We start from the raw sequence: 15,958 nt of genomic DNA, 5'->3' as shown, positions 1-15,958 counted from the left end.
CAAAGGTAAGCTCTTGAGCTGATTTTTCAGGGATCCACCAGACAGATAAAAATACACAGGCATGGGGCCTGGGGTTTGGCTCAGCAGTGTTAAGTGCCTGCCTGGCAAGTTCGAGGTTGTAAGTTCAATCCCCAGTACCCAAAAAACAACAACAAAAAACACAGGATGATTCTTCGAGAATAAGGTTCACCCTGCTCCCTTAGGTACCAACACACTGCACAGGAATGAAATCTGCTATCTTGTGGGGAGCCACTGAACTTCAGGTGAAGATGGTAGCACAGTAAGGCAAACTGTTACAGAGCTCTCTTGACAAAATGCCACAGTTTAACTTTCTTCCTTCAGTACTCCCCTGTTAAATATTTGATTAGATTCCACAATTCAAAAAAAAGTGGATTCTGATAGTTTTTGCCAGCTTGTTCCTTTGTGTGTGTGCAGAGGCAGCATTCTAGAGTCTGACAGTCCTCTTTCCTATCAGTCATGTCACAAGTCTTACAGCTTTACCAACCACCACCATCACTTTTTCACCATCCACATTTCTGGTCATTTCTTCCCAGACCTCTAAAAATAAGCACTCACTATTGAATAAAGATGTTGCATCTCTTTCAGGAAGAGACAATCTGTAATTCTTCGGAGTCAAGATTTCTATTTGCCTCTATTCCATGATTTTGTACACTGATAACTTAGAACTTTACATTTCTCTAAACACACAAAAACAATTTTCTTTACTTTTTTAGTTATCTCTATTTTTTTCCTGACCTACTAAAGAATTTTTAAATCAGGCATGGTAATGCACATCTATAATCTCAACACTTTGGAGGGCTGCGACAAGGTTGACTCAAAGGTTAAGACCAGCTGGGCAACTTAGTGAAATCTTGTCTAAAAAGGTTAAAAAAAGGGGGGGGGGGGGATGTAGTTCAGCCCAAACGCTCTGGGTTCAATTCCCAGTACACATCCCCAAAACAAAACAGAAATTTTAACTCTATAAAGTAGAAAGCTTTAAAACACCAGTAAACCAGCCAGGCATGGTGGCTCACGCCTGTAATCCCAGCACTCGGGAGACTGAGGTGGGAGGATCATTGCAAGTTCAAGACCAGCCTGGGCTACAATGTGAGCTCCAAGGCCAGCCTGAACTGCATAGCGAGACCCCGTCTCAAAAAAGACAAAAACAAACAAAAACAAAAACAAAAAAACACCAGTAAGCCACCAGAGAGAAAAGGAACATAAAACATTTCCCATGGATCACTGGAAGTCTCTTTAATCTCTGAACTACAATTTCAGAGCTTCTCATCTTTTGTTTCTTTCTTTTTTTGGTACTGGGAATCAAATTCACAACTTCAGGCTTGTTGGGCAGGTGGTGTGCCACTGAGCTATATCCTTGGCCCTCTTATCTCTTCTATTGCTAAGAAAATCCCTCTTACTGTGGCCTGTTCACCAACTTCAGTCACGCAGATGTATTAAAGTGAAGAGCCTCCTCCATAACTACACTTTCCAAGGGATTCAGCATGTGACAGCATGTTACAGTACATCCACAGACGATGATGCATTAAATGCATTGCTATAATCTAAATGCTTGAGGGCTGGGAATTCAGCTCAGTAGCATAAGCGCCTGTATGGCAAGCACAAGGTTGTGAGTTTGAATGCTGGTACAACCATAACAACATCTGAATATTTGAGTTCTCCCAAAATTCCAGATTTTTTTCTGGAATTCTAACTTCAAAAGTGATGATATTTGGAGGGAGGCCTCTAGGTACATTAAGTCACTTAGGAATGGGATTAGTGAGTACCCTGAGACACTTCCTCTGACGTCAGCATCATGTGAGAGCACAGTCAGAAGGCACCATCTATGAACCATGAAGACACTAAATCTACCTTGATTTTGTTCTTCTCAGCCTCTAGAACTATAAGAAATAAATTTCTATTATTTATATACTACCCAAACGCTAGTACTTTGTTAGAGCAGTATGAACAAACTAAGACATAAATAGTAACTTAAAGAGGCAAGTAACCATTAACTGAAAGACCACAACCTGTTTCTTTTTTTTTTTTTTTGTCTTTTTTGTTTTTATCAGTACCAGGGATCAAACTCATGACTACCTGTTTGCAAGGCAGGCGCTTATGCCGCTGAGCTAGATCCCCAGCCCCCCACAACCTGTTTCTTAACACTGATGGCTGTGGGTTAAATGCAGCAATATATTCATACCTCATTTTCTGACATCATTCCTGGAGTAAGCTGGGGACTTGTCCCTAAGGAAATGACCAACACCTCTTCTGGTTGTACCTCCTGGATGGTTTCTTGAGATGATCCTTCATGGTCCATATGCAGGTCCATTAGCATATTCGTGCGACTTCTGCTTCGAGTTGCTTTAAAAAAAATCAAACAAGGTAATTCAGATGAAGTCAACAATGAAGAAAATGGCACACTGAATAAAATACATATTTTCTATCCGTGCTGAACATTTGCGCATGCACAAAAAAGATGTAAGCGTATGGACAAGAAAAAATAAAGCAAAACAAAAAACTAGAAACCTCTACCCCCATCACACTTTGAAAACTGACAGAAATAAAGATTCATATCCACCAGGGAGAGAGCTACCTACGACCATATCTGAAGTGCAGCAAACATATCCCAATCAATTTAAGACCTTGGGGTGGCAAGAAAAGCATTATCTTACCTCTTACATTTTTAAGATAACTACTTTTGACTATAAAATGTTTTAACTGTCACAAATTTCCCATACTACTATGATGAATGTAATTGCTACAAACAATAAACATACACTAACAAAAATTTTAAGTTTCCCCTACTAATAATGAAACTTACAAGCATTAGAGGCTTTCATGTGGAAACCTGATAATCATATAAGGTAATATATTTTCATCGGATACCTGTTGACTAAGTTAGAGTCAGTTTTTAAAACACATTCTCCCCATGAAACATATTAACTTCTTTCCAAAGATGTAGGACAGATTTTCTTATGCTTGGCTATAAGGTCCTTTCTGCTTTATGGAAACCTTATTTTTTTTGAGAGAGAGAGTCTCATTATATAGTTCAGGCTGGCCTTGAATTCACTTTGTAGCCCAGGCTGGTCTTGAACTCCAGGCGATCCTCCTGTCTAAGCCTCCTGAGTGCTGGGATTACAGGATATGGAAACATTTTAAATTAATAGGTGATTTAATTATTTTGCCCTTTTATTTCTATCTATAACTAAACAAGTAGTACTTGTTTCCTCCCAGCACTCATGAAGCTGAGGCAGACAGACTGCTGCAAGTTCAAGGCCAGCTTCTATTACAAAGCTGAGTTCAAGGCCGGCGTGAGTAACAGCAAGATCCTGTCTCCAAAAAAAAAAAAAATCAATCAATAAAATAATCCACCCTATACATCTTTTCAGAATCTTCATGGCCAGGGATATAGCTCAGGGGCATAAGTGCTTGCCTGACAACTGCAAGGTCCTGAGTTCAATATCCAATACAAAAAAAAAAAAAAAATCTTCAGACACATAAAGATTAAGATTGCTTGTGATAATGTTTCTAAGAGTTTTGCTCTTCTATAATAAATTGCATCTGTTCTCAAAAACCAACAAAATTCAAGCCATGAGTGGTGGTAAATGCCTACAATCCTAGCATTCAGGAGGGCGAAGGGGAAAAACAAGGCAAGTTCAAGGTCAACCTGGGCTATGTAGTGAGTTCAAACTGCACTGAAACTTCATCTCAAAAAAAAAATTAAACTCACTTTTTATATAAAATAATCAAAAGCACAACCAAAAGCAAAGCTACTCTACAAGAATAAGTCCTTACAATCATCTTCAATTTACAATGCTTCAGATCTATTCATTAGTCACTTTTAATTTAAAAACCATAAAAGTCACCAAATTCTAAAGTCTAAAATAAATCCATTCACACCTTTACTTGGTGGCCTTCATTACATTCTACTGAACTGTGAAATTAACTTCATGAACAGGTCTACTAACCTTAACCTTTTTTTTTTTTTTTGAACTGGGGATTGAACTCACGAACTTGTACTTGCCAGGCAGGTGCTTATGCCACTAAGCTAAATCCCCAGCCCAAACCTTAAACTTTACAATGTGTAAAAATGTAAGTGATCAAATTTCATGTAGCAACTTACATAAAGCAAAAGCAACATGCACATGGAGTACACTTGTAAATCATTTCTTAAATAAAAGTGATATAAGAAAAGGAAGAACAGCCAGTAGGGGTTACCCACCAAATGGGGTTACTAGTGTTATATGAGCAGTAAGATTGGTAGCTGAGGAATCCCAGGCAGTGATGGCTGCTAACTGTTGTCCTGGGTTGTGAAAGCATTAAACAGAAAGACAATCAACCCTCTAGATAATGGATATTTTTTAAACTACGAAAAAAATGCAATGATCAGGTGATATAACTATACAAAATTATACGAGGCAAACATCTGAAATCTACTTTCCATTAGATCCATACTTAGTGACACTTTTGAATGACAGGGAATGAAAAAGCTAATGTAAGGAAATGAACAATTAGAGGAAAAAAAATCTGTTTACTAAAAATTACTTATTTCTTCCTGTCAACAAAATATAAATAGCCCATAATATTAAAAATATCATTTATCTACTTTGAATTATTAAACTGACATTTTGAGATGCAAAAGAAAGCAAAAGATTTGAAGAATATGTTGTCATATTCCTATTGGTGATGTAATTCCACATTATGTTAAATATAAAGTCAATTAATTTTCAGAAGCTTTTTTTTTTTTAATTTTTTTTTTAAGAAGCTTCTTAATAAATCAGGTAATGGACATTAAAGCAGCCACTAAAACACTCCTGCACCCCTGGCTTAACTGCTTTTCCCCTAGGGTTTATTCTGTCTCACTCCTATTCATCCCAGGAGGTGTACGGGCCACCTGGATATCCTTCTGATACCACCGCCACTTGGACAGTTAGGCTCTCCCCTACTCCTGGGCTTGTCTTCACCAGAACACTTAGTACTACTACGAAGGTTACTGCTTGCTTGTTCTCCCCACCACCTATCATCAGATAACCTGAGAGTAACAGTGTGTCCTAAAGGTTTTAAGAGAACCAAGGTCTAACACAACGCCTCATGTGCAGGATGGTGAGTACGTCACCCTCACAGGATATCTGCACAGATTAAATTCAGTGACTTTGGTGCTTACCCAGCTGTCTGGTATACACCATGTTTTAGCTTTTTGTGTGTGTAGACAGACAGCAAATGCTTACAAGGTGAATAAACCTTTAATCTAAATCTTTAATAAATGACAAAATAAAATGAAATGCTTTATTTCATAACAACATTAAAATATCTTAGCTCAGCTGATAAACAACTGATTAGTAATAAAGACAATAATGGAAAATAGCAACTGTTATTTTCCACTTAATTAACTGAAACTTTAAAGAATGTTGTTTAGGGCTAGGGCTAGGGATATAGTAAGTCCTTGGCTTATAAATGATTTCCATTTCTGGAAATTTGTTGGTAAGTTGAATTCATTCATAAGCTGACAGTGACTCTTACACAGTACACCTCTGAAGGTTTGCAACTCAAGGATTATAGAGCCAGCACTTACTGCACAGCTCAGTGGTGGAGTGTCTGCCTAGCTGACAGTGGTGTGAGCCTGAGGCATGGGTCCTATAGCAGGCTGTTTATATCACTGAAAATGCTAATGGTGTGCTACTACTGGCCTACCATGTCTGGCATCAGTACCACACACACAGACAAAGAATTATTTACTACACTGTTTGGAACTTTTCCGTAGAAAGCCGTGTGCTACCTAATTTTAAGAATGACTATTAAGCCAACCATGGTGGCACGTTCCTTAACTCCAACAACGCAGTAAGGTGAGGGAGGAGAACCTCAAATTCAAGGCCAGCAAAAGTTATATAGAGAGTTCAAGGCCAGCTTACACTACATAGTGAGACCCTGTCTCAAAAACAATAAGGCTACTTACAACCAATGATATTTTAAAAACCATATCAAGAAAGAAAATAAAATACAAAGTTTATTTCAGGTGATATGATTTCAACAAATTATGAAAAATATGCCTAGATAAAAGTAAAGCCTACAGATAAATCTGAATTAATCTGGTAGCTTTTTAAAATTAAAATATCATCAGTAAACATGAAGAGAAACACATTTCCAAAATATTTAAAACTATATTCTAAAACACACACAAAGGCTAATAAAAAAATATTAGAGAAAAGCCTTATGAAACCCTCATTACCAATAGGTAACCGATTCTTCTTATTTGCTGGGGTGGTTGCTGGAGATAGCTGAGGAGTGCTGTAAGGTGTCATTTCTAAACTGCTGCTTTTTCCTGGCTTGGCCTGTGGTAGGTTTGCCAATAAATTGTCAAGAGCCATTCTATCTTCTCTCAGTTGATCTCCAGACATCACGCTCTTCATAAAATTCACCTGGCAAAAGCAAAGGACATTAGCCAGTGAAATCAATTTTTCAGGCATAATTGTATTTCTGACACAAATTAATTGTCTATTATTCTGTTCATTCTTAGCTAAAAGAATTTTGAGAAAATTCTATTTACCAGAGTAAGAAGCTGACTGTAGGTTATATAAACCACAGTTCTGCTCAACCCTTCCAGAAGATTAACAGAGGACATGGGAGGCGTCTCCACTGCACGGCCCCCAATCACAACATCAAGGAAAGCAGCAACACAGCTCTGTTAAGAGAGAGAGAGAGCAAAGTGAAATACTTTGCCTTTAAAATGATGGAATAAAATTTCTGATAAAGGTGGAAAAGCACATTAAAAAGTTTAAATTCTTGAAAGTTACTTATACCCAATATTTAAAGGCATTAAACTATATACTGATACAGAATATTCTCAAAATATTCTAGCAAGCAAAACAAATATAACACAGAACATTATACACACTGTGCTGCCTACCATTTCTGAAAAATGGGGGGAAGTGGTAAGTGGGAGCATATACATAGGAATTTACTTATATAAATATAGACCTCTATAAAGATGCACAAAACACTAGTAACTTCAAGAATCTTTTGGAGGATATAAAGACTAGAGATGAAAAATGAAACAGAAATTTCACTACACAGTATAATCTTTAATTTCAAACCAGGTTTTCAGGCTGATTGTACTGCATTGCCTACTTAAACTCTGATAAAATTTTTATTTAAGTAACTAAACAGTACCATCGATCTTAACTGAAAGATACTACAAGTTATACAATTATTGTTGGTTGATATAACCACAGATTTAATTTAATGGCAATTTTCTTCTTGGATTTTTGAGACAGGATCTTACCATGTAGTTCACATTGGTCTTAAACTCACTGTGTAGCCCAGGTTGGCCTTGAAATTGCTGCAGTCCTCCTGCCTCAGCTCCCCAAGTGCTGGGATAGCAGGTATGTGCCACTATGCCCAGCTGGCAATTTTTTAAAAAATAAACTTAAAAAAACAGCACTTTGATTCTTCTTACATATTTCAACAAAAGAGAGTTACTAATCTCAAGTAAGCCAAGTAGGGTACTACACACCTATATTCCCAGCTGTTGAGAACCTGAGGCAGAGGATCACTGCAAGTTCAAGGGCAGTCTGAACTATGTACCAAATCCCCATTTCAAAATAACAAAAGACCCAGGCAGGGTGGCGCACACCTGTAATACCAGCATTCAGGGGGCTGAGTTGGGAGGGTCATTGTGAATTCAAAACCAGCCAGGATTACAAAGTGAGTTCAAGGCCTGCCAGAACTGCATAATGAGACCCTGTCTATTAAAAAAAAAAAAGAAGAAGAAGAAAATAGCAACAAAAAAATGCTATCTTTAGTAAAATTTAAGTGCTAAGCCAATAATATAGCTAATTAAAAAGCTAATTAATTACTATGTTATTTATACATTATTTAAGGACAGGAGTTAGTAAAGAAAACAGGTTCACTAGCACCTCACAAAAATTTTCTAGGAACAATATTTCACACAGTACAGTACTCATCCTTACTTTGTCAAATTTTCCAAGGCTGCTTTTTGTTCGGGGATCTCCCTCTTCAGAGCCAGTCATTGCTAACTGCTGCAACAGGCGGCCAACCTGCAACCCAAAACAGTGGCAGACACAAGCTATAGACACTTACGACTTCTGTGAAAGCACCCCTGTTCTCTTCCACAAATCTACTGCATAATACTCAGACCCACCTGATTAGGAATTCAAAACATTATCTCCCCAATAAAACACATTATTTTGTCACATTAGCTTTTACTAGTTCAGATTAAATGTTATGATGAGAAAGTAGAAAATTCTATTGTAATTTCTTTAACATATAGATACCAATATTAGGAAACTTAAAATAGGGCCGAGGATTTAGCTCAGCAGCATAAGTGCCTTCCTGGTAAGCACTAGGTTGTGAGTTCGATCCAGGTACCAAAGGCCGGGGGCGAGGGGGGACTTAAAATACATTTGTTTCTGATATGGCACTATTAAAGTGCTTAAAATTTTGTAATTAATTTAGAAATATTAATCATTAAATTATTTCAAGTTAATATGAAGCATTTTTCCACAGAGTCCACAAAGCACTCAAGATAGAATATTCTTTCTCAACATTTAAAAGCAAAGAATATTCTTTTTCAACATTTAAAAGCAAACAATTTCCAGAGAACACAAGCTGTTCAGTAAAGTAAATGCTAATTCACAGAGCAAGTTTCTTATTGCTGAAAGTAACTGTTAATCCAGTTTCTTGAAGGGCAACATGCTGAAGGCAAACATTGGTACAGCATCATCTGCAAGGAACTCTCAATTTTGGAAATACGAAATTTAATCTGCACTGAAATGGTGAAAGTAAAACCATGATACATTATCATAAGAATTATGTGTTTCACAGATGCCAAAAAATTATATTTTATTTCAGGGATTTCTATACAGTGAATTGCTGAACATCCCAAGATGACAACTAATCATGAAAAAAAGGATCACCAACTAAAAATAAATCCAAAAATGATCTATCTGAATAAACTACATGTCTATTTCACATATCGGAAGATATGATTAAAAGGCTGAGGATGAAGCTCAGTAGTAGAGCAGCATACACTTATTTTGTGTGCTTGAGTTCAATTTCCAGCACAAAAAATAAACATATTAAACTATGATCAAAATATTCCCAGCAATAACCAGGCATGGTGGCGCACACATATAATCCCACCAACCAGGAGAATGACGCAAGAGGATCATGGCAAGTTTGAAGCTAATCTGGGCTATCCAGTGTGTTCAAGGCCAGCCTGACTACACAATGAGATCCTCTCTCAAAAAATGAAAAACAAAACAAAACAAAAATTCCCAGCAGAAATAAAGGCGTTCAGTAGTTCAGACAATCAGAGAAAGTGCTAATGTAGATCAAAATATTCTTTGTGGAACTCAGATCTATGAGTTTCAGATTTCAGAATTTAGAGATTCTAGAAAGGCAATGTAGTGCATATATGTATCACATCCAGTGTGTATATGGTAGAGCTCTATGGTCAAACATACTATTATTTCTACAACAAAACCTAAGTATTCATTAGCACTAAAGGGAATAACTATAAATAGCCTCACAGTAAGTCAGCTTAGGTTTACTATACCACATGAGATATAAAAGACACTCAGTTTTCATTCATTCTGGACTTTTTTTTTTTTTGGTCTTTTTAGTTTTTTATCGGTACCAGGGATCCAACTCACAACTGCCTGCTTGCAAGGCAGGCGCTTATGCCGCTGAGCTAAATCCCCAGCCCCTATTCTGGATTTTTACACTATAGAACACTATAGAAAAGACATGGTCACTGAGTGTGGTGGCACACTCCTAAAACAGCAGCACTTGGGTGGCTGACGCAGGAGGAGAATCATGAGTTCGGGGTAGTGTGGGCTACGTAGTGATCTCAAGACCATCCTAAGCTACATAGCAAGAATCTGTCTCAGAAAAACAAAAAACAGCTGGAAGTGGTGGCACATGCCTATAATCACAGCTACAACCTGAGGCAGGAGGACTGCTATGAGTTCAGGGCCAGCCTGGGCTACAAAGTGTGTTCTAGATCAGCCTACACTACATAATGAGACCTTGTCTCAAAAAAAAAAAAAAAAAAAGGAAGGAAAAGGGATGGTGAAAGATTGAATCAGCTATACATTTAAGTATGAGGACTCCATTTAAAAACTAACACAATGTTTAATAACTACAGTATTTCAAAATCCCAATATAATTATTTCAACATAGTTTGAGGAAAATGGTAAGACCATATGAACACTGTCTTATTTTCTATTCTCATGCCTACTGCTTGAATCAACTGATTTTAAAATAATAAAAGCAAAATCATACCCATACCTGCATCAGATTAAATCGTGCCACCTCATTAATAGGAGCATCAGAAATTATTCCATACTGCTCTGGATTGACAACTGCAGGACAAATAAAGCAAGCCAGCAGGAGATCGGTGCACATTGCCCTGACCTCCCCTACATCCAGTCTGTCCACACAGGATAAGGTTTTGTACATCTGTGATACAATCCACCGCAGACTATGTGGAAAGCAATATGTGTTCTGTTTGAGATAACCAATAAATTTGTTCACTAGAGCCACCAGTTTGGCCTCATTGGATTCTACCATCTCCTGAACCTTCTGCCTGAATCTCTCTGAGCCTTTCTCTCCGAAGAGTTTTTCCTGCTGAGCTGGCGAGAATCTCTCGATTAACTTGTTTGGATCTGTTTCTAGGTGATCTTCATCTTCAACAAGCAGCTGCATTATCGGCTCATGTAAAGTAGCCGTGAGGAAAAGTTTGGCAGAAAACAGTCCTTCAGAAAAAAGTTTAAATAAGATACTGAAGGCACAAGTTCCTCTCCTCAAAAGTCTCCTTGGGTTGTCACTTTCTTTAAGTTCAAATTCAATCAAGTATCGTAAAACCTGAAGGAGGTAGCTTTCATCTTCCTGCATAATACAATTGCCATACAGGGAGGTAAAAACTGTATAAATAACACTTTGTGTGTTCTCCTGATTAAGTTTCTCGCCAGCAACCAAAGAGGAAGCAATAAGACGAGGATTTTCTCTTAATCGACTCAAGAATTCGCCATAAGCAGTCTCCTGAAATCCCAATTGCTTGTATCCATCGACAAACTGTGTATCTTCCAAAATCTTGGCATGTTGGCAACATTCAGCAGGGGATGCTTCAGCACTGATAAAAGAGAAATAAGCAAAGTAATATTAGTAATAATTCTAGTATACGTCAGGCCGGTGCTATCTCAGCAATACAATGTCTGCTTCACAAACACCAAGTGGAGAGTTTGATTCCCAGTACAAAAAAAATTTATATATAAGGGGCTGGGGATTTAGCTCAGCGGCATAAGCACCTACTTGCAAGCAGGCGGTCGTGAGTTTGATCCCTGGTACCGATAAAAAGGAAAAAGACAAAAAAAAAATTTATATATATACACATACCACATACTATATTGAAACACAAGAATATGAGCTGATTATAGTCACAATAATGAGATCATTCTCAACTACTACAATCATTTTGATCAACAGTGTGTGAATGAGCAATGATAGACAAAACCAAAAAGTACAAAAATGTCAACCCTTCATAGTTAGTAATAAATTGAACAGGAGGCTGAGGGAGGAAGTTCAAGGTCAGCCTGGACCACCAAGTTCAAGGCCAGTTTAAACTGTATAGTGAAACCCTGTCTTAAAAAAATTTTTTTTCAATGAATAGTATTAATTTATAAGTCCTACCAACTATTGCCCATAGCTGCACTCTATGAATTAAACTTAAAAATTTAAATTTTAAAACTGTTTTTAATTTTAAAAACTGCTTTGGTAAGCATGAGGATATGAGTTTGATCCCTGGTACAAACAAACAAACAAAAAACCCTGCTTACTTATGGACACAAGAAAGCTTTAAGTACTAAAATATATATAACATAAAGCTGGGAGTGGTGATGTACTCCTGTAATCCCAACACTCAAGAGGTTGTGGCAAGCGCATCATTGCAAATTGGAGACCAGCCTGGGCTACAAAGTGAGCCCAAGGCCAGCCTGACTCATAGTGAGATCCTGTCTCAAAATGACGCACACACACAAAATATATATACATATATTTTTTGAATATATATTAAAACAAAACATGGGAATGTTGGTGCACACCTGTAATCCCAGCATTCTGGCAGCCTGAGGCAGAAAGAACCCATGTTCAAGCCCAGCATGGGTTATTTAGAGGCTTACTGAGATCCTACCTCACAAGAAATAAATAAAGGTCTTCCGATGTCATGGTGTCAACTGCGAGTTCGGGACCCAAAAGGGAGAGCTAGATGTTTGCTAGACCGCAATTTGTGGCTTCTATTTGCTGTGGACTGCTTAGAAAGAACCTGGGAAGCCTCCAAGCTACGCAAAGGAGGTGGTGACCTTTAAGGATGTGGCAGTGAACTTCAACAGTGAGGAGTGGACTTTGCTGAGTCCATCCCAAAAGAAGGTCTAAAGAGATGTGAAGGGGGAAACCTTTAGGAACATGGTTGCTATAGACTTAAAGCTGTACACCTACCCAAGATAAAAAACAGATGTATTGGGACTGTGGAAGAGACAGATATAATCCACTGTTTCCCAGATCAAAGACAAAAGGCTAAACTTGGCCTTCGGACCCCGTATAAGACCTTCTTAATATGGCTTTTCATGTTTTCAACAACAGAAATAAAAATCAAAGAAAAAATAATCTAATCTTTTAACAATGACACTTGGAGCTCTGAAACAGATAAATAACACAAGGTGGAGCTGCCTGAGCCCCTTCCAGACCATGCTTGAAGTGCAGCAAAAAAGGACATTGGGCAAAACAGATGTCCAATTCTGGTGTTCCCTTGGGGTTTTACATCTATTGTAATCTCAAAGGCCACTGGAAGAGTGACTGTCCTAACCACCAGAGAGCAGGAAAGCTATCCTGTAACGCCTTGCCCTCACAGAAGACTCCATCGCCACCAGGTTCATCACTGGCTATCTACTCAGAGTTGCTGCTGAAGATTGATGGGGCTCTGAGCCCACATCCCCCATTAAGGTGTCCTTCTCAGAGCCCCAGGTCCCACTGGAAGTCTCAGAGGCGCCAGGAGAGAGGGAATCTCCAATTGATGGTCAGATACCTTGAGAAACTTTTTAAGCAAAGGAGGAAGATCACAAACGAGATCAATCCAAACCTGAATGTACACAATCTGGTCCGGATGGGTCAGAGGTCCGAAGATATATTGTGCGTTGGCCTGAGCTGTGGACAAGTCAAAACTACCCACCGAGGGTCAGTTAGGAACCCTGATCAGCCACTCGAGCTCACAGAAAATAACTGTGGGAGTTCGTGGCCACCAACCCAACCCTAGAGAGAGTGCTGAAGGACATTCCAGAGTAAGAGAGGAAGGGATATCAGGATTCCAGCAACAGTGGCAGAAAGGCCTCAATGAATGTGGCAGACAGTGGAATGAGGGAGTAAGGTGGACAAATTATAGCAGTAAAGTGGAGTAGCAGACATGAGGCAGAGACAGTAAGCTATAGTCTTTAGTATAGATAGCTTTGATACACTACAAAAAAAGGCAGAGGTCATTGTTAATAGTGTATCAGGATTTAAAAGACATAGTAGTCTTATCGCCATGTTTAGTTTGAATTTAATTTGTTCTGGTCTGTCCACACATATCAGATTTGAGGGCACAGACATCTGACCCAAAAATAGCAGGTTATACCATGGTAACTATCCTTAATTTCCTATTAACTTAAACTGAAATCTTGTATTACTTATATTGTTTTACTATGACTGATCTTATTTGAATATGATTCATAAGACCACAGTTTTGCCTTGGCTGATTTTATTTGAATTTGGTATGCTTGATAGTATCAACCCTAAAAGTAGAGGTAACTACTCTGAAGATGACAAGATGTAAAAGATATCCATACTGGTATTAATTACTAACAGCTCTCAAGTCCTACAATGTCCTCAAAGTGGTGTTTTTATAAAAATAGCTAGGTGATACTATGTTTAACTATATTAAGCCGGATGATGTGGACAAATCTATTGAAAATAACAAGAGAAAGCATAGTAACTACGGTAGATCACCTAATACTGTGGTCTTACGTGTCTTATTCATTGCATGTTTTTCTAGGAATTTGTTTTGCTGTCTTGTTATGATTTGTTTTTCCCTATAATACAGAGAGGATAGACATACATGTAGAAATTCACACACAAGAAGATTTTTTTTAAAAACTATTTACCGGAACAAATTATATAATACAAGATGTAATAAACAGATACTCTGAAGAAGAAGAGACACTAAGAAACCCAATGCTAATTTTGTAGCATTATGATATAAAATCTAGCAATACTATTATTCACTGATCAATTCACTCTTAAGTTCAATTTCAGCATACGTAAAGATAAAGACAGCTACTACGAAGAGAATGAGAGATACGATGGTAGTTATTATTGTGTTCCCCAATGTCAGATCTTGAAGACCTAAAAAGCCTTCATTATCTTATAATGATTTGATTAGTTCTATAATATATGTATTTAATGTGCATGAAGATGGGGACAACTATTTGGAAGAAACTAGAGACAATTAGATAAACAGTGAAGAACTCCAGTGGACTTGCTTTGAAATCTGTATTTCTTTAAATTGTTTTTTTTCTTTGAACTGTTTTGTTCTGTTTTGATATGTTTAATCTTACCTTCTTTAAGATATAAAACAAGTGTGTAGGACTGATAACCATATTACTAAGTTTTTGTTAGATCATTGAGCAGAACTGTTGGCAATGTCACTATCTGAATGTCATTTTACATACTTTAGTTTTGTAACCTGAACAGCTATTTCTAAGATGACAATATGTAATTTATCAACTGGCGATTTCTTACCATTTATTTTTCTGTAATTCTGTATTATTTCTACCCTTTTTTATCTCCATGTATTTTTTTTGTTTCTTTCTCTTTAAATAAAAAAAAAAATTTTAAAAATTTAAAAAAAGAAGTAAATAAAATGGGCTGGCCAGTGTGAATGCCCTGATTTAATCCCAGTACTCAGAAGGCTGAAGCAGGAGAATCACTGCAAAGCTTGAGGCCAGCTTGGGTTACACAATGAGTTCAGAGCCAGCCTGAACTTCATAGTAAGACCTTGTCTCAAAAAATAAAACACAATTTGAGGGTATAAGCAACTTCAAAGGCAATAAGATTCACTATGATGCCCATTCTGGTTTGACTATTATCTTCTTTTGAAGTCCTGTAATGTTTACAATGTTTAGGTTTTATTGGTCTTGTTTTATACTGTTTTGTTCAACTTTATTATACCTAATGATATAGGCAATTCTTTTTAAGGAAACAAGAGGCATTATGGTAACCATTGTTGATAATCTTGTACGCTGCTTTTATATCATGCGCTATGTCTATCCTTGGTTTTGACTGACAGCTTTGTTTTGTTATATTTGATTTTATTCTCTTCCAAAAAAAAGCAGTAAGAACTATGGGAGTAATAAAACCCAAAATGTGTAAATTTTGTTGTAAAAAAGAGAGGAAAAAAAAGTGCTCTAAAGGATACAACTGCAAGTGTGTTTAGGTGTGTTAAGACAGATGACCATATTACTGAGTTTTTGTTGGATCATTGAACAGAACTGTTTGCAGTCTCACTGTTTGAATGTCCACTCTGTATGCTTTAATCCTGTAACTTGAACAACTATTTCTAAGATGACAATATGTAATCTATTAACCAGTGATTTACCGTTTTTTTTTTTTTTGTAATTCTGTATTACTTGTACCCTTACACTGTTTTATTTTTTCTTTTTTCCTTTTAAATTAAAAAAAAAAAACAACCTATGTCTATATCAGGTATATTGTTTAACCTTGTAAACAACAACATGCTAGTAATACAGTAAGTCAGTTACAGAATCACATTCTTTGACCAGACTTTTCTGGAAACAAATCCTAACAAAATATACCCAAGAGAGGGCATAAAAATCTATAACAATGTTCACTA

The 15,958-nt window shown here is 37.2% G+C and overlaps 1 protein-coding gene across 15 annotated transcripts in view; it reads right to left on the bottom strand.

Annotated features, from left to right (window-relative positions):
* Gapvd1 (GTPase activating protein and VPS9 domains 1) overlaps positions 1-15,958 on the bottom strand; it is an 84,314-nt gene that overhangs the window by 36,242 nt on the left and 32,114 nt on the right. For 9 of the 15 annotated variants that reach the window (XM_063227358.1, XM_063227374.1, XM_063227401.1 and 6 more), the window contains exons 3-8: positions 10,309-11,152; positions 7,968-8,054; positions 6,545-6,679; positions 6,227-6,416; positions 4,223-4,303; positions 2,201-2,361 (exon numbers count right to left, since the gene is read on the bottom strand). In XM_063227358.1, the coding sequence (XP_063083428.1) occupies positions 2,201-2,361; positions 4,223-4,303; positions 6,227-6,416; positions 6,545-6,679; positions 7,968-8,054; positions 10,309-11,152 (1,498 nt within the window). The remainder of the gene's footprint in view (positions 1-2,200; positions 2,362-4,222; positions 4,304-6,226; positions 6,417-6,544; positions 6,680-7,967; positions 8,055-10,308; positions 11,153-15,958) is intronic. The other 6 variants (XM_063227394.1, XM_013153469.3, XM_013153471.3 and 3 more) reach the window with 1 other exon arrangement.

Source organism: Cavia porcellus, unplaced genomic scaffold (genome assembly GCF_034190915.1).
Source record: "Cavia porcellus strain 051 isolate PalLab524CR breed Dunkin Hartley unplaced genomic scaffold, mCavPor4.1 scaffold_1, whole genome shotgun sequence".
In the NCBI taxonomy this organism is placed as follows: domain Eukaryota; kingdom Metazoa; phylum Chordata; class Mammalia; order Rodentia; family Caviidae; genus Cavia; species Cavia porcellus.
Note: the sequence above shows the minus strand (reverse complement) of the source record. Positions and strands in the feature narration are given on the sequence as shown.